We start from the raw sequence: 22,815 nt of genomic DNA, 5'->3' as shown, positions 1-22,815 counted from the left end.
GAAACCTGTTTTGCAAAAATTTTATTTGAAGCAAAACTGTATTCAGTAATAAACCAGTAATAAACAGTTTCAATTAAAGAATGGTGCACGATGTGGTTGTGGTTCATCTGAATAATCAAACTCTGCAATACAGTGAGGATGCCAAACATAAATATGTAAGGACTTGAAAGACTCTTCAAATTGAATAGTAGCCTTAGTTCCATCGGATCTTGAAATGTTAAAGCCTCCTTTAATTGTCAAAATGGTGAACGTCGGTTCATCTTTTTCTTTGAAATATCTCTTCTGATCCGCGGAGAATTCCACGTAATTCAGTTTCTTTAGAACTAGATCTTTATCAATGATTCTATCACCGTTGAAACTGATATACATTTGTTCCATTCGAGGATTCGACCCTCTCATCCAATGTTTGATGAGTCTATTGACATTTTTTTCCGTGATAGTCAATCCAGATACAAAAATATATAAACTATTCAAAGTTAATAAATCATCCAATGTGATTGTGGATTGATGTCTGGAACAAATGTAAAGCTGGTCATAGTTTTGAATCAACACCTCGTATGGAGGCTTTCCACTCTCAAATAAGCTGCTGCTCAGCCCAAGTTTTGTAGTTGGGAAGGTTTTTAGTATATCCATTACATAACTCTCAGGACCGCAATCGTCTTCGAGTTCGAGTTTTGAGTGACTGTTGATTACATCACGGAAGTCGTTCATATCAAATGCGACTGAGCCCTCGCAAAAGATGAGATAATTTTCACCCGAAAAATGGAAGATAGATTTGATATGATTCAACCACTTTTTGACACTAAATCCATTGATGATCCACGAGTTGATTACTTTATCTTCTTCTTCTCTAGTTTCACTGATTAATAACGCTGCTTTCGGCGAATCGGAAGTTTGGCTGTTAGAAATCTCCAAGTTTAGAGTGAATTTTGTGTCAATTGAGATATCGATTTTAATACTACTGCCTATATCGATTATCACAATATCACATTTTATTTCCAACGACGCTGCGATATCTTTTGCTCTCTTTGAAAGAAAAGAAAGAAGAATTCTGAAATTTTTGACGGAGATGCATAAAAATGACAAATCAAAAAACTCACATTTCATCAAAGTCCATGAATTTAATCACTTGACGTATAGCCTTATTGGGTAGGTTGAAAAGAGAGAACCGAGATGTCACCATCGCAGGAGGAGACGTGAATGTGAGTTTCTCTTCGTCTAACTCATCTTTAAATTTCTCGCCCTTTAATAGCATTTTGAACAAAACTAAATCATTACTCGAAATACGCTGAACATATGTGTTCTTCAGATACAATGGCTTCACTTCTTTCTTTGTCTTTTCGGAGAGAGACCAAAGGAAAAATCTGTAATTACCATTGTATGTTAACTGAATAAGAAAGGTCATGGAGTCGTGGGACCTGACTAATACCATTGGAAAGCTGAGAAGACGCTGATTCCAAATATATATTCAGTTTTTATCCTCGATGCTTTGACCGTGAAAAATACCTGCAGCATTGTGTAAGTGGTAGTGAGGTGGTGTGGCGTGGGTAAGAGTGGCAAGCCAGTTTTTTTGTTTTTTTTTGAAATAACTTCTTTTCGAGAAAAACATTTTCTAAAAAGAGTTGACTTTTAATTATGTGACAAAACTAAAATTCAATGAAAACTTATTCTCAAAGTTGTGTTCATCATTTGATAATCCAAAAGTCATTAAAATCTTCTTTTGGCGTTTTTCTTACCATTCATTTATTTCCTTATTACTTAATTTAAAAAACACAAGTCGGAATCAATTGGAGCTGCTTGGAAGTTCATTCAAAAAATGCAACAAAAAAATGACACATACGCCACACCGTCTCAATACCAGGGATCGAGAGATAAACCCTGAATATATATATATTTGAAATCAGCGTAATTTCAGCTTTCCAATGATATAAGTCACGAGCCATATCTCCACACTGACTCCATGACCTTAGTGAGTTCGCGACAATATTCAAACTTACAACTCATTGCTGGTCATCATTTGAGTAACAAGACGAATAGCATTTCTTGGTAGGTTGATCAGAGGAAATGGGGTTGTCATCCCTGGTGCAGATGAGATGATTGAATAAGGAGTACTGTTCCAATCTGGGAAGAACGGATTCCGGAATCCTGAGTAATTGTCGAATATATCACGGATCACATCGATATCAAATGTGATTGAGTCCTCGCCAAAGTTGAAATAATCGATTTCCGAAAAATGGAAGATGGTCTTGATATGATCCAACCACTTCTTGATACAAAGTCCTTTGATTCTCCAGGACTCTGTTAGCTCACAATCATTGTTAACTTTTAACCACATTCCATTCGGTGGTGCATGATGAGTTTTGTCATCATTAAAATACTCGAATTTTAAATATTCTTTTGTGCCAATTGATAAATGAACATCAATCCCTTCGTTTACAACAACAGACACAAGAGTACTTTTCACATTCAACGACTCCACAATGTGTTTTGCTCTTTTAGAAAGAAGAGACAAGAAAATTCTGAAATTCTTACTATTAGTATTTGAAAAAAAAAAAAACCAAGAAATGAACTTACAGCTCATCATAGTTCATGAATTGAATCACTTGACTTATAGCCTTATCGGGTAGGTTGAAAAGAGAGAACGGCGACGTCACCATTGCAAGAGAATTTGTGAATGTGATTAGGTCAGGATCTAAGAGTATCCGGAGATGTTCAATAACATATCTCATTTGACATATCCATTTTATCGAAACTAATTCCTCGTTCAAAATGCGCTGAACATGTGTGTTCCTAGGATACAATGGTTTCACGGTTTCTTTCGTCTTTTTAGAGAGAGACCAAAGGTTGTATCTGAAATCAAGATTACATTTCCTTTAAGTTCGCGACAATATTAAAACTTACAATTCACTGCTGGTCATCATTTGGGTAACGAGACGAATAGCAGCGCTTGGTAGGTTGAACAGAGGAAGGGTCATCCCTGCAACAGGCGATGAGGGATGAATGAAGAGGACAGGAGTAATTGCGGAGGAAAAAAGACCTTAGATAGAGATCTCGACCATCTGTTCTAACACAACAAAGGTCTGGTAAATACGATAAAATAGGGCTGTTAATTGGATGGGAAAATGGAGGACTGTAGCTGGTTACACATTTAGTAAGTACTGCACTAAGGTCTGTCATAAATCAAAAATGACTGTTGAAATGACATCTAACTCCTTGGGAACTGCAACCGTACTGAGATAGGCGCCACATTCATGTATGACCGGAAAGGTTGGCTTTTATAGATCAGGATTCTAAGTAGAGCGCAGCCTTCCGAAAAGGGAAACGTACTTTCAGATTAAAGACAACTGTAGTCAGAACTAACTTTTGAGGATTTTCATACTTACAACGGGCCGGGCCGGCCCGTGACAAGAATTTCCACGGCCCGGCTGAAAAATTTGAACGAAAATTTGAATTTTTTTGAATTTTTTCCCAAAAATGTCAAATTTTTGACTATACTTCAGAATTCAATCAAAAGATAGTTATGCATCAAAAAATTGAAATTTTTAATGTAAAATATCAAAAAAATTCAAAAAATTTGGTTAAAAATAGATACCTTTTTTTGAAGCCGGGTCTTCGGGCCGGGCCGGGCCTTGAAAATTCTCTACCGGCCCGGCCCGGGCCGTAAATTTGCAAGTATGAGGATTTTGAGCAATTCTAATTAGTTTCGATTAGTTTTTATTCATTCTAAGCCTTTATAATCGCGCTGTATAGTTTTTGACTTCTTTTAGAGCTTCTCGAACAAGCGTATAACTGAAAATTTGAGAATGAAAGTTTATTCAATCCACAACGTATTACTTATCAGTTCAATTCAATGCTTGCATTGAAGAAGTTCGATCAATAACCTCCGATCAGACTGGGAACTGCCAGACCAGCGTCAGTCAGGTTGATGTAAAGTAATTTGTAGTATCCTCTGAAAACCTTTTATATATGTTTGACCTTAGCTCTGTCTTTGACTCACGCGTTGTTTTGCGGAAAGTTTCCAAGATGAACTCTCAACATCTTATAAGGTAGCACGCGTTCCCCTTTACTGTTGCAACTATGTCTAATATCCATGTAGAGCTCGAAGTTTTTCTGGAAATTTCATTTGTGCTGGATAGCTAGAAACTGCGTACTTACACCGTAATCGCTTTCCTCCTCACCATATGCTTAGTCGAATTTTTGGCGCCCATATGGGATATCGCGGTATCGTAGCTGAAATTTTCTTCGCTAGAGCATAGTTTTGATACCGTAATAGCCGATCAGAGCCGCGGAAGTGATTTTCTAGAAATCGGAATTCCGCGCAACTCTGCGACAGACGCATAATCAATACTTACACCCAATCATCCTCATAGATGGTTATATTATGGCGGAAGAACGGAAGGGAACACCAGAAACGACCAGAAAATTGGAATTTGGTCAAGCAGGAGACATCTGGAACCAGAAGGAAGCACGAGACGATCAAGAAGATTGCCATGAGACAAGTCATGGCGATCCGCCGTCGAATGATGAAAATCTACGGAGCGAGTCGGATATTTATAGGGGAGTGAGGCTCCTCCCACTCATGGTGAAATGGTGGTTTGGTATTGGGAAAGGGGAAGGTGATAAAAGTTTTATGAGGGAAGGAGAAATATGGAAATTTGAAAAGGGGAAATGCTGTTTGGACTTTTGATTTTTGTAAGAATTGTTCTTTCTGCAACGTTTCGCACCAAAGGAAGTTTTGAAATCACCATTACAATTAGTGAAGAAGGATAATTAAAAGAATTTGATGTTAGATTTGCTATTAGCACGGCATATGTCTTACAACCGCGCTCTACTAGAGCCAAAAAAATTATTTCAGTTTAGCGCAGTTGTAAGAACTGTGCCGAGCTAATAGGTACAAAACGTACCAGCTGCAAAGTGCCCTTGTCATTGTCATACTTCGAATCGGAAATTTAATAGTTGGTTGTTTTTCACAATACGATTTTGGGACGTTATAAAACGAGAAATTTCGGAACCAGACGATTCGTAACTGAACTTAAGAATACGTATTTTGAAATATAAGTCGGTTTGGCAATTCGGGTAACAAGAACAGAGAATACCTCATTTTAAAATTCATTTTTTTCACGTTTGGTGTCAAAACCTGTTTTTTGACTTACTTGAATGTAAAACTACTTAGATGCTCAAAAATTCATTCAACAACGAAATCAAATACAAAAAATGACGGATAAGGAATACAGTAAAATTGTTAGTTAAATGAGTTTGTAAATCATTATTCAAGGTCTGCAACACAATGGGGATACCAAACATACATTGTCAGCCAGGTATCATCTCCATAGACATCAATTTGTATTGTCGCCATGATTCCATCTTTTCGATAGAAGTCAACACCTCGATTGACTTTCATCGGTCCCCAACGGTTTGATTTGAAATGTCTCACTTGGTTGATAGGCGCCTCTGCATAATTAATTCCTTTTAGAATATTTTCTTTGTTAATAACTTCATTATTGAGCAGTCCAATTTTCAAACATTCCATTCTAGGGTTGGATCCTCTCAGCCAATGTTTAATAAATCGGTTGACCTCCTTCGTTGTCATATTTACTGTAGTTGTTATTTCCTTACTATTCGCCATCAATCAATCATCCAATGAAATCTGTGGATCAACCTCCTCAATGCAGAGACTATCAATATTTTGAATCAAAATCCGATGTGGGTGTAGGAGAGCTTCGAAAGCTCCCATTTCGAAAATTCCAAATTTGAACCAAAGTGGTTTTGTTGGGAAATGCTTCAGTATCACCTCAACCTCAGTATCACCAACTCCTGGGGAAATCGTAACGTTTCTGATCGAGCCGATAATGGTACTGATCTCATTAAGATCGAATAGTTGAAAACCTTTAGCAAGTGTAATGTCAAGAAACCCAGCATAGTTGAAAATAGATTTGCAGTGCTCCATCCATTCCTTAAAGCTGTGCTCTTCTACGATATATTCAGTAAATGGATCCTCTAGGAGATATAGTAAATTTATCAGGAAATTGTTGGTTCCCTTTTGTGAACTCCAAGACCACGTATGTGTGCCCAACTGACATTTTCAAAGTTATAGACTTGGCTACTGTAGCAGTCGAGCCAAGTACCTTTAAATTCATCGACTTCACAACACTCTTCGCTCGCTCGGAGAGGAATGAGAAGGTTATGCTGAAAACGGTAGTTTGATACAGTTTTTGATATTCAGATAGAAACTCACTATTCAAAACAGTCCATAGATTTGATCACATGGAGAATTACTTCAGAAGGCAGGTTGAAGAGAGGGAAAGAGGAGGACATCGTTGCTGTAGGAGACAGGGGGTGAATGAGATTGAGGGGAACTGTTGGGTGGAGATTGGTGTAGGTTGAACAAATAACTTAAGCGCATCAAGCAATCGGAAATTAGACGGATTTGGGAAGTATGACAGATGGTGTGTTATTCCCAACACACAGTGGGAGGTTGGACAGAGACTACACAGGGGTGCGAGACGTAAGGTCCGCAGCGAGAAGTTTTGAATTTACCGCGCATTTTTTATTGAAAGATACGACAAACACACGCTAATTGAATTTAACACTCAGCCAAGTCCTTTTTTTGCACTGTGCCAACCGCTGTGCAACAAAGCGCGTTTATGCGACTTTGCGTCCCGCATCTCTGTTAGACTAGTCAGCTGCAGCATATTCTTGGGGTGAGTATTAAGTACGCGCTCCACTAGATTTGGCGGGAAGTTCGAATTTGATCAAGGTCAATTCGCTGCGTTGTCGTGTTGACTTGATACGTACAGAGCCAACGACTTTTTCGGAGGTGCTTGACGAACTACACCATCTGCTTAGTTTCCCGCGTTTAAGGAGATTCGAATTACGTATTCAAGTACATAGATCATAGATATGATGATGAGGCCTGAGAAGTCCTGTTTGTCTAGCCAAGGACTATCCTAGGAATGCTACACTATTTGCGAGGTATGTGAGAACATGTCCTTTAGTAGATGTAGAGTGCACTGATATTGTTGTGAAACCGGACATTTTTTGAAACTAAAATGATGAGTGACTACGCTACGTATCGACTGCCCACGGCAAAGCAGCAAATTAAACTTAGCGCTCCAAGGGTCACCGCGCCGTCCCATTTGACAACAGCTCGCTGCTTTTGAAATTGAACGAGAAAGCTCATTTTGAACATTATTGATTTCAAGCTTCCCGCCAAGTCTATTGGAGCGCACTTGCTAACACCAAAAAGGTGCTGACTAGTGAACAGAGGTCTGCCTCCCATTGTTCTGTTTTGCGAATAACACACCATCTGTCATACTTCCCAAATCCATCTATCTTCCCATTGATAGGCGCGCTTTGGTTATTTGCTCAACCTATGCGCATCTCCAGGACGCCCAACAGACCCCCGTCTCACTCATTCATCTCTGTCTCCTGCAGCAGCGATGTCATCCTCTTTTCCTCTCTTCAATCTACCTCTTGAAGCAATTCTTCAAGTGATTAAAACTATGGACCCCTTTGCATTGTGAGTTTTAATTTTAATAATTAGTTTTGATACCAGAAACTCAAACAACCTTATTTTCAGCATAGGCTTCACACTTCTCTCCAAAAGAGCGCAAGTTCTAGTGAACTCTTTGAATCTAGAGACAGTCGGTATAAAAGTTGAAGTAACCGATTCGATATTTGTCTGTATGTTGGTTGGAGAAAATATCTTGGAATGGGAGTTCACGAAGGGAAACCAATCAAAACCGGATAAAATGAAACTGAAAATTTTCGAAGAACGCCCTAAAAGGGGATGGACTATAATAGGTTATAATTTTAAAGAATGGATGGATTACTTCAAAACTACTTTTGACTGTTCTGGATTTCATTGGATTGAGTTTCGTGAAGGCTCCCATGTACAAGATATCAATGAAATAGGAACTTCGATCGGGTGGATTAAAGAACTTCAAATTTCAATTCACACCGATGAAAGGGATCATGTTGAGTTGATACTGAAGCATTTCCCAACGAAGTCACTTCGTTTAAGGGGAACTTCCGATATTCTCCTTCATCCTCATCGAGTTTTGATTCAAAACTATGATAGCCTCGAACTCCTTTCGGGTCCGGAGAAACCGGTTTCCTTGACAATCGATGAGATGTTGCTGTTGAATAGCAAGGAAATAAAAATCGGTCTGATAAATCTGACAGAGAAAAATATCAACAGGTTCATCAAGCATTGGCTGAGAGGATCCAATCCTCGAATAGAAAGTTTGAAAATTCAAGTTCTCTCCGCTGACGAAGAAGTGGTCTTTCCAATTATAAATAAAGCTGTTGTTTTTAAAGGAATCAATCATATGGAGGTACCTATCAACCAAGTGAGATATTTCAAAAGCAGCAGTGGAGAAACATTACCAATCAAAGGAGGTTATGATTTTTATAGAAATGACAGAACTAAGGCAACGATTGATATTTATGGAGATGAAGACTCGTGCTTGCTGACAATGTATGTCTGGTATCCGCATTGTGTTGGAAATTCTGAATGAGCTTTTTTTATCCAGGATACTTTTGATAAACCTGTGTTATCAGTAAATGTTAATTCTTATTCTTTCATATATTAATTTTCAAAGTTTTCGGTTTGATTTCATAAATTTTCGTTTATTGAATAAATTGTCAAACTGTTTTCTTACCAGGAAGTCCTGACTAGAATGTCGTCTCGCGAGTAGCGAGAATTCAAATCAAAAATTTGTATGTAGTGTAATTCTTTCTAGATTCTTTTTTCTAAAAACATGCACACTAACAAACTAGAAACACTAGAAACACTAAAAACACTAAAAACACTAAAAGCTGTAAAAAACTAAAAACTAGAATCAATAAGATCCCTTTATCGATCGACCAAAAAAGAATTCTCATACAGACAGTGTCGTCAATCATGAACATGTGTGAAGAAGTCCGCCTGCGTTCTTATTGTTTTTCTCAGCCACAAACACTCACACCTGTCACTTATCTTCCTGGAAAATCTAATAGATGAAGACAAATAGGCATGGCTCATCTCTGCTCGTACGTTAAATAAAAGAAAACATCTTTGCGTATACTATTTGCCGATTTGGAGTTCCATGTGAAAAAGCTTAACCGTATGTAAAGTTGGAGAGCTCATAAAACTCGGCTCACGGACCGAGACGTTCAGTCGGTTTGGATGGCAGAAACGGACTCCGTAGTCAAAAGAACATATGACCAAATTCATAGATCGTTTGAAAGTCGCGTCTCCAAAGACTTCCCTTGTTAGTCAGTTCTGATTAGTACTCCGAGATTTTTGAGTAATTCTGAACAGTGGTCAATATTGTACTTCAGACTTTCTCATTCCATTGTTAAACCAGCATCACGCTGAAACCCGAAACCTCCATAAATCTGGAGTTCACGTTTGCATTTACTTATTTTTGAGTTGATAACAATAAAATTCAAAAAGTTTGACATCTTGACCTTGCCCTACTCTACTTTCCTATATTTTTTTATTTTTCCGCCTCTCCTTTCAATACTAAATTCAATCATTACTTCCCTGTCTGAATACTCCCTGCGTAGCTGGCAAGAACAATTATAAAACCACAAACGGCATTCATGTAAGTTTTTTTTCGACCATTTTTAACCAACATTCCTTTCTGTTTTCAGAGTGACTTCAATAATGAAGTATAAAGCTGTCGTCAAGCTTCTGATAGTATTCATCTGGTTTTTCAACAAGCAAGTGTTATGTGACGGGTTCCCGGGAGAACCGGCTGAATTGTCAAACTTCACCTTGAGGCTCCGTCGTGATTCGTCAGGTAAGATGCTCTAGAACATCTAAACTGAAAACGCTTCAAACGTAAGCATATCGATCTCATGTGTGATCGTGCTCCATTGAGATAAAACACGCGCCGCGACCGATACGCAACCTAAAATTCACATTTTTCTTGCAGGCGATCGTCTCACCGACTACATTGATAATATGAAACGTCTGGCTCGTATCTCAAATGGTATCTCACTCGAATCTGGCCTTCTCGATGGCTCCGCCCCTTCTGATTCTGTGATCTCTGAACTACTCCGATGCAATTCACTGAGCAGCAATACCTTGGCTAACATGGATTTCACCGGAGTTACCAATGTGCTGGCGGAATTTGAAAAGTCATCGACAAGTCTAGTGTCTACTAAAGAAGTATTGGATATTGAGAATCGACTTGTGCTGTTGGAGAATATCAGAAAGTCGGAGGAGATGAATGATTTTCCGAGTCTTCCTGGAAAAATAGAGTATAGAGCACTGTTGGATGAGGTGCTCAAGTTGGAGAGCAAGAAGGATGACATCACGAAAAACAAACCGCTTGTTAGTCGTTTGAAGGATTATTTTGCTGATCTGGAATTATGGTCAAGATCGGGTCCCGCGGAAAAGGCCGACGCTGCTCGTAGACGTCTTGGTGTGATTTCTGATGATATGAAAGAAGCGGAAGACATGTCTACAAATTTTGATGCAATCAGACAAATTTGGAATAATGCGACAAGTCTTCGGAATCATTCAAGATTCCTTAAGGTGAGGCTTTGACAATCTTGATTTTTAGTAACGTGGCAGCAAAATTTACTCTTAAAATCTCGCTCTACCGCGATCTTCGGAGACATTTCAAAACTATCTCTTCCAGGTTCTTCACACTGAGGCCGAGTTCCGTGGCAATCTCACTGTTTCTGTAAGTTATGATGAAAAGGGACTTACCACCAATATCAACTACGAAGAAAGCTTCCGGTCAAAGTTAAATGATGCCAAAGATGCTTTTCTGACTATTCAGAAGCTAATCGATAGCCGGGACACTCAAATCACGCAATTGTTAAGCTACACAACTGGTTTTCCCGCAGGAAACAATGATTTGAAAAGTCTTAAAGATGATACTAAAAACGATTGGATTTTGAAACGTGTCTCCGATGAATCGAATGTTCTGGAAAGTCTGAAAGTTGCATTTACTTTATTCGACGGATTGATTAATGGATTGACCACCGTGGAAAAGATTTGGGAACCGTTGAAAGATCAACCAACCCAAACTTCTGTCAGATTTATCCTGAAAGAGCAATCTGTCATTGTCAATTCAGTTCTTGATTCGAAAAAGATTGAATCTGCAATTGAATCATTCAAAAAGTGTGAATCGACAAGACAGAAATCTGGCGCAGATATAGCTCAAGAGTTAGGAGGATTGAGTCATTTGGTAGATGAGATCAATGAGAAAATTGAGAAGCTCGGAAGCTTAGATTATACGGATCACCTGAAGGATCTGTCGAATCTGAAAGCAATTGTGAATACCGCTGCTAACCAAGGAGAGACTGATGTTCAGTTTGTTGAGAGGATTTCAAAAGCAATGGTAGCAAACCAGAAGTTCCAGGAGGTCAAGAAGGCTCTGAATAAATTTCAAACGGATATTTCTGTTTTGGAAACGTTGGCTGTTGACATTCCACAACTTGTCACTACAGTTATTCAGAATTTCAAGAAAGTGGATGTTTATCTAGGTCAAGTAAATGGTACTTTTTTCACATCGTTCTATGATTGTGTCAAGAAAGTTGAAGAGGTTGGTGGAGCTGGTGTGAAACGAGAGATTGAGAATTTGGCGGTGATTCGTAAAATTGGTGAAAGTAAAGAGCTGAAAGAGGTCAAATCGGTGGTCGGTGTCATTCAAGAGTCCCAGAGTGAACTCAAAAATGTTCTCAATTTAGCGGAAGACTTCAAGAAGTTGGATAGTCTGGAGGTTTTGGCGTTGAAAGAGTCGATGGCTGATTCTCAACAAGTTTCGAGTCAGTTGGGTATGGCTGCTCAAGGACTTTCGGCGATCAAGGCTCTTCAAGATTTCCGAGAGACTCTGAATCCACTATTCACAAACATTCCGGTGATAGAAAACGATGCGAAGGCTAGTGGATTAAATCAAGAACATCTTCAAAACATTCTGAAACTGAAAAATCTGAAAGAATCTATATCTGCAACGTTTTCCGGGATCGATACATTTTTGAAGACGTTGAGCGCATTTGAAGGATTTCGTAAGAAACGAAACACTCGAACTTTTAAAGAAAATGAGAAGATTCTGGAGGCGGCTGCACAGATTCCGGATGTCTCAGATGACGTGAAGAGTATGAAGGAAGCGATGGGAGAGTTGAATCAGATTCTGAAACAAAAGAAGTTCAATAATGAAGAGAAGATTCTGGAAGCTCTGCAGTCGATGGAGTTGAAGTTCTCGAAGTTTGGATTCCAGTCAGCATCTTTATCTTTGGAGGCTCTTGACACATTTTTTGTCGATTTCAAAGGGAAACTCGTGGTTACTTTGGCACCGGCACTTTCTGCCACTTCACCGGAACCGTCAGTTGTATCGGATCCGGCTCCGCAAGTAAAATTGACAACATCGGAAATGGTTACAACGGAAAGTACTCCATATTATAAGCAGTGAGTAATGGTTTCAGACCCACGTGGCCTAAGTTTCTAAGACGCGGCCTAGCTTGCCGTGATTCCATGTCATGTAACTTCCATCTAAAAGAACTAGCTTCTTCAGCGTGCCCTGTAACCTGCGCGTCAACGCGTTACAGAATATACATGGCCTAACTTTCCAAGACTCGGCCTAACTTTCCCTAATCCTATGTAACGTAATTTTTCTCTTGAGGGTCTGCCTTTCTTAGCCTGGCCTAACTTTCTCTTGGGCGGTCTAGCTTTTTCCAGGATGGCATAGCTTTCTATAAACAAATATAACCTAGGATACTTTGCGTGGCCTAACTTTCCCAAAATTCAGTTGGCCTAGTTTTTCACAGCCCCAAAGTTTAGCCCCCTAATTCACCTTTTTCAGGAAGTTGTTCATTGGTTGTTGTGCTGTTGGAGGTTTCCTCTTTGTTGTTGTCTGCGGCATCATCTTCTATTATTGTCGGAATAAGAATAAAGACCTACCAACTCCATCCAGCTCTTCAACCAATCTCACTTCTACGTCGACAGGTGTTTCTGAAGGTCTTCCAGAAGAAAAGGGTAAACCTCTGCCTCCACCAAATCAATTGTCTAAAGCTGACTCGAATTCTTCCGATGAATCTGGTGGCGACCAGAAAAATGAAGCACTGCCGAAAAAGAAGGGCTTGTCAAAACAGGAGACTGAGAAGGCTAAAGACGATGTTGCAAAGAAGAACAAGACTGCTACCTCGAGTGCATCAGCTGATAGTAAAGTGTCTAAGAAGGAAACAAAGAAAACGCCTCGTAACAATAAAATTGTCCAGATTGATCAGGTCCTGATGAAAAAACCGAGTGGAGTTGATTTGAATCTGGTCGATCAAAAGAAGAAAAGTAAGAATAAACTAATAGCATACAAAACATAATTCAATTTTTCAGTGCCACTGGTGTTGGGTTGGGTTAGTAAAACGGTCGATTACATTAACGGAAGGTTGTTTGCCAATAAACGGCGTTGTTTCCCAAAGCAATACATAAAAGAAAAGTTGGAGATTCTGAATAAGATATGGAAAACAGATTTTGATGTGATACGCCTCGGTGCTAATAAAATGGACAGAATGTGAGCTTTGATTCAATTAAAGGATGACTGAAGTCATATTTTGTTTAATGCAGATTATGATACTTCAGACGCTTCAAAGAAACTTTTATTATTCACGCATATCGCTCTAAACGTCACAATTCCCATGACTCAAAAGGAGTTTTGGTGGAAGAGTTTTTCCGCGCGGCCGTGTAGTCCTCTCGGACAAGATTGTTGCTCAATTCCTCGTTTCCTCACTTTTTCCAACATCTATATTTAAAATAATAGAAAAAAACTACGAAAATGTGTTGGAAATGTGAAAAAAACGAGGGATTGTTTTTGTCCGAGAGGACTACACGGCCGCGCGGAAAAACTCTTCTACCAAAGCTCCTTTTGAGTCTCGAGAACGGGAATTGTGGCGATTAGGGCAATTTCAAGCATTTCCGCCAATTGCAAATGTTTCTTGGAGTTTTCTGAAATATAATTATCTGCAAGAAAAAAAAGTGACTTTTGTCCTCCTTGTACGGTTCGACGTCCTTCTTTCAGTGTTGATCAACTTTATTGTCATTATGAAAACATGGCGAAGCCGAACGGATTTCCAGATCCCTATTTCAATGGAAACGTGGCAACATTCGAAAAGGCCTATATTCTTAGTAGTGTATGTGTTTTAACCAAGAAGTTCTTTTATTAACGTTTCTCTTTCAGCATCCAATGGATGGTTCCGAAAAGGAAGGCAGAGAATCCAAAAATTCGACGATGGTGAAGTTCTTTGCAGTCGTTGAGCAGCGAGGTGTTGGAGTCATTGGACAATTTTCCCCGTTTATCAATGCGGAAGGTTGTTATTTTGCGTCTTTTTCTTATCTAACTGGCAGATTTTTTAGAAAAAACTGGAATAGGATGTGCTCGATATTTCTCGGAAACTGTCGGTGAGACAATGAAATTCAGTCCTTACGAAGTGAAAAACGATGGAACTACTACGTTAGGAGCGTTTTCGAATCCTAATAATCATATTGTGTATTCTTTGATAATTACAAATGAGTAAGTTGTTAGATAAAGCTTAACAAACCTTTTCTTATAAAATCGCAATTCTAGATCAACCAAAAAAGTCACAAACTGCGATGTGCTCATGTTCAATTGGCCAACGGGTAGTGCTCCATCAGACGAAACAGCTGCGTTGGAAATGCTTGATTACTTTGCAATTCACGAGGTAGAATGTTTCACTGCAGTTTAAATTCCGGCGGCTCCGGAACGTTTCGCAATCTTACTTTTCAAAACCAAAAGTGTCGAAATGACATAGATAGCAAGTGATATAGTTATCAAACGAAACGCCCTGGGGCCGAAATTTTAAACCGCACAACCGGGCTGAAACGGGCTGACACGCGCCGGCACGTAATTTGCTTAAATTGCAATGTTATGAGCTGAAAAATATACGGAAATGTAGATCTCACCGAGTTCTATGTCTCATATGAGACACATGTATTACAACCGCGCTCTTCCGAAACCGAAGAAAATTGTATGCGGAATTGAGAGACGCAGAGAAAAAGAGACATTCCTCAAAAGGATTTCGTGGGAGCGCAGTTGTAAGAACTGTGCCGAGCTAGTATTTTGGCCATTTTTGCGTTTTTTGATACTTTTTCCCGGCCCGCGCTATATTAAAGGGGGACTGCGCTATTCGAATTGAAAATATTTTTTTACATGAATCGACGCAGAATTTAGGCTGGACAAAAAAATTCTCTTGAAGGTAGGTCCGGAAATTTGATTCAAGAAAGTTATGAGCTGTCAAAGTTGTCAAATTGTGCCTTTATGGTACACTTTTTCGTTGAATTTTTCATTGAATTTTCCCATGGTGCACGTGAAAGTATAATACATTTCTAATAAAAACGTCATTCTTTATTATAAAAATTATTTTATTGGCGGAACTGAAAAATCTAAATATGTTTACTCGATATTTGACCTGAATGTCACCTTCTGAAAACGGTTACCAGTTTGATTTACTGTAAGACTCCAGAGATGTTCCTGGTTGCCTGTACATTTCCTTTTCAGTTTTTGTTCTAGTCACAATCTCTTCCTCATCCATATCCATAGGAAGTATAGCACTTTTTTTCAAAATGTCTTATTACCTCCTGGACACTCCGATTCAAAAACAATTCCTTTGTCATATTCAATACCTGGTCTATCCACAAGTTTTTAGATGGCGATTTTCTAGATTTCATAATCAATTTTTTTGTTTTACAAAAGAAAGGAGACTTGAAATCACTTTTCTTTCTCCAGCGGCTTCTTCAAATTAAAGAGCATTCCAATGTATAACTGCCATTTCGGATCGCATATCATATCCAGATTTATCACTATAAATTGAGATTTTTTGACGTCATTCTTTATTATAAAATAATTTTTATAATAAAGAATGACGTTTTTATTAGAAATGTATTATACTTTCACGTGCACCATGGGAAAATTCAATGAAAAATTCAACGAAAAAGTGTACCATAAAGGCACAATTTGACAACTTTGACAGCTCATAACTTTCTTGAATCAAATTTCCGGACCTACCTTCAAGAGAATTTTTTGTCCAGCCTAAATTCTGCGTCGATTCATGTAAAAAAATATTTTCAATTCGAATAGCGCAGTCCCCCTTTAACGAACAGCCATCTAGCTCGTAGTAAGTCACGGACATAGAACTCGCCGTGATCTACATTTTGGTATACTTTTCTGCTCATAACTGTGTGCTTTTCTGCGCCGGCCTCGTTTGCAAGTATGTTTTAAGCTTTTGAATTTCAGGGAAACGTCCTATTGCATTGTCGCACAGGTCTCGGTCCAGCTGCAACCATATTTGGGGTTAAGCTTGGAATAGAAAAGTGTATGCAAGGAGAAGTCGAAAACTTTGATGAAAGTAGGTTTTTCGATGCTCTTGGAAAATTGAAATTCCCAATTTTCAGTTATGACAGCTCTCCGAAAAGTACGATGTGGTGCAATAACCAACGAAAAAGAGTATGCTTACCTGATGTATTCGATAGCAGCTGGAGTAATGCGAAAGATTGGCGTAGAGTTCTGGAACGATTTCGAATCACTGAAGTATTACTGTCAAAATGTCATCGATGGATCGTATGATGGTCGTGATAGTCGTTTCAATAAGTTGACTTGCCAAGAATACCAAAACGAACACGCTGAAATGAAAAAGACAATAAAGAAGAAACGAGAGGAGTTTTGCAAGCTCAACGAATTGGAAAAATCTCTCGACACAGCGAAATCATTGTCGGAATACGAAGAGAAGGGATCAGTGCCAACTGATGGGAGAACACCGAGCACGGCTAGTGAAGTAAAGAAGCCTGCTGAAAACCAAGAGAAAAAGGGGCTCTCTAGCCCTTTGCCCACTTCATTGAAATCTAAAAAAAGTACAAAGAATAACAAGTCAGAGAAGAAAAATGTGAAAGACCAGCCACAAGGAAAGAATGAAAATGCGACAAAAGATGGGAAATCCGGAAAGAAAAGTGATAAGAAAGTAGATGCAAAAAAATTGTGAAGATTGGAAGTTGCTGATGAATTGAGGGTGAATGTCTGAAATCGAATAATTTTTTGATTGGTCTGATGCAATAAATTTGATTTTTATATCTCACTGTGGTCCTCAAAAAACACACTTGCAAATTTCCGACCCGGAGTTGAACTTTTGAACTTTTTGAACTTTTTTCTGAAAATTTAACAATAGAAAAGTTTTTTAAAAAGAAAACCGGGAAGTTTTGGGAGAACATGAAAGTAGACCTGCAATTTCTCTCAAAAATTTTCTTCCAGTTCTTTTTCGCAGATTGGGGGACCGTGCTGTGATCTAAGCAAATGGTATGTATTTGGAAAATGCTACGAAAATTTGTTTTCTTTTAATTTTCAAAATTTTGTAAATTTCCGACATTTTTTTCCTAATTTCAGAAAACACCAAGTTCTCCATTCTATCTATCAAAAGAGTGAGTTCATAAAATTGAAAATTTCGAAATATTTATTAAAGTCCTTTTACGGGGTGTGATTTTGTATTTAAAGCTGTTGGCAAATTAGAAAATATATGTATAACAATTAAAAATAAACATGACTAAAGCTGACAAATAAATCATTGGGATTTGAGAGAGAATGATATGTATATGAGTCAGAAAACAAAAAAAAATCTCAAAAATATGTATAAATTAGGTGGGACACGTATGTATAAACAACTGGGTTAATTGGAACCGATGAAATCAACACTCGATACAACTTCTTAGCCTTGAACTGGGAAGATTCTGTTCATCACGTTTTGATTCGGTGGGTACATGACACGTTGGGCACGGATGGGCGGTCTATAGAAAATGGATGGAGCCACTGGACCACGTGGGGATGGATGTTGAGCACTCAACCGGGCAATGGCGGGTCCCTCGATTCCGACTTTTTTGATCTGAAATACGAAGAGATGAGAAATGAGTAGTTGGAGTGGTGCGTTGCGGTCGCGTCGCGGTTTTCATTTTTATCAAAACCAAGGCATAATTATGCTCATATGAAAGCTCTTGTTATGCTGATTTTAAAAATATAAGTTTTGTGGAATTTGGATTAAAACGTGCTGAGTTACAGCGATTTGAAAAGTTTCGATATTTTCGAAATGTTTCGAAAATCTGTAACTTTCTGAGTTTTCATCAGTTTTCTTTGGTTTTAAGTTCGAAATGTTCAGAAACTGAAGTTCTACTTTTGAAAAACACTTCTGGTGCAGTCGCGCTCCACTGAGAGCCCCTTCCCCTAGATATCCAAACCCAAACTCACAATAGCCGTAGAGTTATACTGTCCCGGTTGGAATGGTTGAGATTCTCCTCCCAAACACTGTTGGAGGAATGTCTCAATGTGTCCGTGTTGTTCCATCGAGTTCTGTGGTTTTCTGACTCCGTGTCCCTCATCTGGGTACAGTAGGTAGGTGACCGGAATGTTCTTCTTCTCCAGTGCCGACACGAATTGATCGGATTCTGACTGTTTGACACGTGGATCGTTGGCACCTTGGATGATCATGATAGGCTTGACAACACGGTCGGCGAAGAACAGCGGGGAACGGGATTGAAGGGATTGGCGGCCTTCCTCACTGAAATAATTGAAAAGTTGAAATTCATGTGTCACTTATTTCAAAAATGTAACTTTCATAGGATTTGAGGAATAAAGGCATCATTATACTCATATAAAAGCTCTTGTCACGCTGATTCCAAGTATATAACTATCTCTTAGTTTGGTTGAGAATTGACCCAGATACAAAGGATTCAATAAGTTTTCAATCGTGCGTTGCGGTCGCGTCGCGGTTTTCCAATTTGGTTAAAACCTAATCATGAGTCATATTTTGTTTTTAGCCCAACTGGTTGAGTGGCGGTCTTTTCAACTTTCGAGAATTTTTCGAAATTTTTCGAAAATCTAAAACTCTGTCAGTTTTTATCCGTTTTCTCTAACTTTTTGGCTTTTTTCCAAATTTTCTCCTCAACTCCTGATAAATAAGTACTCACGTCACAATATCAGCTCCAACCATCTTGATCAAATCCTTATAGAATCCCAACCAGTACGGTGGGATAGCTTGAACCAGGGAGATCAAATTCGACGGTCCAACGATATCAACTCCACAAGCGAATGTCTGTGGTGTGAAAGTCAACGCGACAAGTGTCTCATATCCACCATAGCTTCCTCCCATCACTGCGACCTCCGATCTATTGGCAATTCCCTTGGAGACGGCGAACTCGACGGCGTCCAAAATGTCAAAGTGCATCTTTCTTCCCCATTCTCCGTTTCCAGCGTTTGTAAGACGTTTTCCGAATCCAGTGGAGCCACGGAAGTTGACTTGAAGCACGGCGTATCCTCTGTTCGTCAACCACGCATTCATTGGAGAGAAACCGTAGTGGTCACGCGCTTTTGGACCTCCGTGCACAAGGACGACCATTTTCTGAGGGACTGCTGGGATCATGCCGAGGTTTGCGTAAACACGATCGCCATCTGGGACTTGGGTGGATTTGAGCAGTGGAGCCTGGAAAAAAAACGAGTATAAGGCGTTGCGGTCGCGTCGCGGTTGTTCATTTTTATCAAAACCTAGTAGTTTCAAATATATCATTTTTGGAAAATGTGGACTAAAACTTGCCGAATCACAGCAATTTGAATTTTTTGGAAATTTTCGAAATGTTTCGAAAATCTGTAATTTTCTGAGTTTTCCACATTTTTTTTTGGTTTTTAGTTCAAAATTTTCAATGACTGAAGGTCTACTCCAGAAAAACAATTCTGATGCAGCGAGCAAAATATAGCGGTTAAAAAAAATTAATTCACTATGTTCCGTAATGCGTTGCGGTTGCGTCACGGTTTTTACTAAAATTTCAAATTTTCTAGAATATAGTCATGATTATACAATTTGAAAGCTGTTTTCACGCTGATTCCAAAAATATAATTTCTGTAGAATTCTGGTCAAAGCCAGATGAGTTATGTTTCTTTGAAAAATTTCCAAGATTTTCGAAAGTTTTCGAAAATCCCTAACTCGCTTAGTTTTTGTCATTTTCTACCGATTTTCAACGCAAAATACTAGAAATGTTCAGTTCTACTCAATAATAATAATTTCAGGCGGTACTAACCTGTGGTGGAAGAGACAAGTACGCTTGAATGGTCATATCATCTCTAGCTGGGAAGTCGAATCCAATTTGCTTGTTCAACGTGTACTTCTTGAGTTCCGGCCTTGTGCTCATGAAGAGTTCCGCCTTCTTATTCCATCTTCTGTACAGGTAAATGTCATTGGGCTCATCAGCAGATTGGTAGGTCACTAGCCATGTGGACATGTCTGGAATTTATTTTTAAGTTAAGTACTGGGAGACCGGGTACTGTAACTCACCAACACTCATACTAATAATTCGGATTGATCCAGTTGGTTTCAAGTTGACCAAATACTGCAAGTCATCCATAAACGTGTCATTAGCCACAAAGATTTCTGGCTTATGGTAGACCTCTGTCACAGCCAAAAGAGTCTTATCAACAGGATGGATCAACACATTTCCGATTTGTGCTTTCTGGGCGGTATAGAGGATTTCCTTCTGTGCGGGATCGTCGAATGGGAAGACGACAAGATTTCCCAAGTCACTGTTCTCTCCCATAATCCAATACATAAAATTATCGGATTTGTCGAATGTTAGAGGCAAGGTGATGGCCTTATCGTCATGCTGGATTCTCAGGTACTCTACCCAATCCGATGGATCGGTGGTCTTCACTGGGCCACTGTTCTTGGTACGGTAGTAGATCATCTCTCCATCTGGACCCTCCTCACTGGCCAACCGGATATTCATATCATTATCGAAGAAGAACTGGGGGAATCTTCGGTTTCTAAGCACCAGAGTCAACTCATCGGTACGGCAATTGAAGGCGTAAATGTTGTGAAGTGCCGGGTTCTCATCGTTCATTCCGACGAGAATTGTGTCCGAGAGAAGGTTGTTCACCATGATTACTCCTTTCACCATTGGCTTGTCGCTGATGACGACACGGGCGGTTTTGTCGGCGGCGATGGCGGTCTGGAACAGTTTGAGATGGTTTAGAGATAGTTGGTATATCTGAAAATGTGTCGGTTTTCTGTTTTCTAGGTATCCTAGGCGTGATTATACTTTTCTAAAAGCTGAGATTACGCTGATTCCAGAAAATTAATTTTCATTAATTTTGGTAAACACCCCGCCGAGATACAGAGGTTTTAGTTTAGGTGCGTTGCGGTCGCGTCGCGGTTTTTCTGTATTTTAGACAAGTCAGTCATGATTATACTTTTCTGAAAGCTGAGATCACGATAATTTCAAAAAAATAATTTTTATCCAACTTAAAGGAAGATCAAAAAAGTTACAAAAGTTTGAAATTTTAAAAACAATTAAAAATTTCAATTTTTTTAACTTTGTGAGTTTTCAACCGTTTTTCTTGGTTTTTAATTCGAAATTTGTCAAGTTTTTAGGATTATTAGAAAACATTCACAATAACTCACCGCCGAAATGTTCTTCTTGTAAATCTTGGTGTTCTCATCTCCATGGTTGTCCTGAAGGAAGATGATGACATCTGGGATGGCGGTCCAAATGTAGTCTGAAATTTTTTATTGGTTTGTGGGAAACATATTGGTTAGAAGCTAAAAACAAGAGTTTCTAGAATCTGTAACTTGATATTTTTTAGCTTTAGAAATTGCAGAGATATAGAAGCTTGAATTTTTAAAAAATTTTTCACAATTTTTTTTTCAAATCAAGTTATCTCAACTCAATTTGAAGATTTAAAAAAAATCAAGTACAGATTCTGAATCCTTAAAATCCAAGCTTTTCAGCCATGCATATTTAATTTCAAAACCACTCACCCAAAATCGGGTGTTCTGTCTCAAAAGTGACTTGTCTCGAGTAGGAACACGACGAACATCGAGTGTACACATTTCTGACACCATTCTCATCCGGTGCCACGTATCCAACTTGTTTGCCGTCAGGACTCAACGATACTGACGAATATTTGGGGTCTTGGAATAGAATCTCTCTGGGAATGATGTCGACTGCGAAGGTTGTGGTCACAATGAAGACATGTGTGATGATAAGAGTGAGAGAGAGCATGTCAGCTGGAAAATGAGAGGAGAATTAGAGAGGCACAGAAAGAGATTCAAGACGTAGAAGGGGAATAGTGACCTTCAGAGAAAAAAAGTAGGGAGAAACTATCCGTTTTTGCTAAATTTGAACGGAAGTGGATGGGTGATGTGAGACATTTGATAAATCAGATGGAAATCAAAGTGTGAAAATTGCCTAGACCAGAAATAAATAGAAGTTATCTTAGATTTAAAAAATTGAATCACTAAGAAATGACTATGTAAGAAAAACTTTGTCTTTAATTTTGAAAAAAACAGTGTATCGCACTTTTATAGAGATAAAAATGCTAAAATTACGAAATTCTGAAGTTTAAGCCGAAAAACCCAAAAAACAAAAAAAATAGGCATGTTTGACCATTTGAAATTCACACAATTTTCACAAAATTCAAAAAATAATAATGTCTTAATATTTGAATATTAATACTTAAAAATAGATTTAAAAATTTCGAAATTCAAACTAAAAACACGTAAAACGGTCAGATTTAAGAGAGAGTTGTGGGGTTTGGAAGTTTCAGACAAGGTGCACCAGGCTCGTATAAGAAATTTTCCAATTTCACATTATAGCAACTAAAAGTATACAAAAAGTCCTATAATTCTAGCCAAAACCCGCTTAAATTGGTCATAAATTAGCCAAGTTACACGGTTTTAATGTTTTGGTGCACCGGGGCAACAAAATTCTTCCAAAAAACAGAAAAATGTTTAAAAACTAAGCCAAAACCCACTATTTCTACCTAACGACAAGTTATACCT

At 38.7% G+C, this 22,815-nt stretch overlaps 10 protein-coding genes across 10 annotated transcripts; 5 read left to right on the top strand and 5 right to left on the bottom strand.

Annotated features, from left to right (window-relative positions):
• Positions 1 to 69: 69 nt before the first annotated feature.
• On the bottom strand, positions 70 to 2,975 carry GCK72_008273 (uncharacterized protein; the record flags this gene model as incomplete). The annotated part of the gene is made up of 5 exons (XM_053726741.1): positions 70 to 1,051; positions 1,101 to 1,364; positions 1,998 to 2,519; positions 2,575 to 2,850; positions 2,902 to 2,975. 5 exons carry the CDS (start codon positions 2,973 to 2,975, stop codon positions 70 to 72), a joined length of 2,118 nt encoding a protein of 705 aa, XP_053586318.1.
• Positions 2,976 to 3,873: 898 nt separating this feature from the next.
• Positions 3,874 to 4,492, bottom strand: GCK72_008272 (uncharacterized protein; the record flags this gene model as incomplete). Its single annotated transcript, XM_053726740.1, has 4 exons — positions 3,874 to 3,949; positions 3,998 to 4,110; positions 4,179 to 4,230; positions 4,353 to 4,492. The coding sequence occupies 4 exons, from the start codon at positions 4,490 to 4,492 to the stop codon at positions 3,874 to 3,876; spliced, it is 381 nt and encodes a 126-aa protein (XP_053586317.1).
• Positions 4,382 to 8,519, top strand: GCK72_008269 (uncharacterized protein; the record flags this gene model as incomplete). Its single annotated transcript, XM_003104879.2, has 4 exons — positions 4,382 to 4,616; positions 6,023 to 6,195; positions 7,347 to 7,519; positions 7,580 to 8,519. The coding sequence occupies 4 exons, from the start codon at positions 4,382 to 4,384 to the stop codon at positions 8,517 to 8,519; spliced, it is 1,521 nt and encodes a 506-aa protein (XP_003104927.2).
• On the bottom strand, positions 5,267 to 5,590 carry GCK72_008271 (uncharacterized protein; the record flags this gene model as incomplete). Its single annotated transcript, XM_053726739.1, has 1 exon — positions 5,267 to 5,590. One exon carries the CDS (start codon positions 5,588 to 5,590, stop codon positions 5,267 to 5,269), a length of 324 nt encoding a protein of 107 aa, XP_053586316.1.
• GCK72_008270 (uncharacterized protein) lies at positions 5,630 to 6,315 on the bottom strand (the record flags this gene model as incomplete). Its single annotated transcript, XM_053726738.1, has 3 exons — positions 5,630 to 6,073; positions 6,126 to 6,186; positions 6,236 to 6,315. 3 exons carry the CDS (start codon positions 6,313 to 6,315, stop codon positions 5,630 to 5,632), a joined length of 585 nt encoding a protein of 194 aa, XP_053586315.1.
• Positions 8,520 to 9,652: 1,133 nt separating the features above from the next.
• Positions 9,653 to 13,512, top strand: GCK72_008268 (uncharacterized protein; the record flags this gene model as incomplete). Its single annotated transcript, XM_053726737.1, has 5 exons — positions 9,653 to 9,788; positions 9,924 to 10,528; positions 10,635 to 12,409; positions 12,804 to 13,285; positions 13,331 to 13,512. 5 exons carry the CDS (start codon positions 9,653 to 9,655, stop codon positions 13,510 to 13,512), a joined length of 3,180 nt encoding a protein of 1,059 aa, XP_053586314.1.
• Positions 13,513 to 14,043: 531 nt separating this feature from the next.
• Positions 14,044 to 14,697, top strand: GCK72_008267 (uncharacterized protein; the record flags this gene model as incomplete). Its single annotated transcript, XM_003104871.2, has 4 exons — positions 14,044 to 14,124; positions 14,172 to 14,301; positions 14,348 to 14,504; positions 14,559 to 14,697. The coding sequence occupies 4 exons, from the start codon at positions 14,044 to 14,046 to the stop codon at positions 14,695 to 14,697; spliced, it is 507 nt and encodes a 168-aa protein (XP_003104919.2).
• Positions 14,698 to 16,325: 1,628 nt separating this feature from the next.
• Positions 16,326 to 16,986, top strand: GCK72_008266 (uncharacterized protein; the record flags this gene model as incomplete). Its single annotated transcript, XM_053726736.1, has 2 exons — positions 16,326 to 16,356; positions 16,403 to 16,986. The coding sequence occupies 2 exons, from the start codon at positions 16,326 to 16,328 to the stop codon at positions 16,984 to 16,986; spliced, it is 615 nt and encodes a 204-aa protein (XP_053586313.1).
• A 717-nt stretch (positions 16,987 to 17,703) lies between these two features.
• GCK72_008264 (uncharacterized protein) lies at positions 17,704 to 22,036 on the bottom strand (the record flags this gene model as incomplete). Its single annotated transcript, XM_003104894.2, has 7 exons — positions 17,704 to 17,877; positions 18,237 to 18,546; positions 18,956 to 19,467; positions 20,060 to 20,262; positions 20,314 to 20,983; positions 21,436 to 21,530; positions 21,793 to 22,036. The coding sequence occupies 7 exons, from the start codon at positions 22,034 to 22,036 to the stop codon at positions 17,704 to 17,706; spliced, it is 2,208 nt and encodes a 735-aa protein (XP_003104942.2).
• GCK72_008265 (uncharacterized protein) lies at positions 20,636 to 21,007 on the top strand (the record flags this gene model as incomplete). Its single annotated transcript, XM_053726735.1, has 1 exon — positions 20,636 to 21,007. One exon carries the CDS (start codon positions 20,636 to 20,638, stop codon positions 21,005 to 21,007), a length of 372 nt encoding a protein of 123 aa, XP_053586312.1.
• Positions 22,037 to 22,815: the final 779 nt, after the last annotated feature.

The sequence above is a fragment of the Caenorhabditis remanei genome, chromosome III (genome assembly GCF_010183535.1).
Source record: "Caenorhabditis remanei strain PX506 chromosome III, whole genome shotgun sequence".
NCBI classification, from domain to species: Eukaryota; Metazoa; Nematoda; class Chromadorea; order Rhabditida; family Rhabditidae; genus Caenorhabditis; species Caenorhabditis remanei.
The sequence above is the reverse complement of the archived record's forward strand: the minus strand, read 5'-3'. Positions and strand labels throughout refer to the sequence as shown.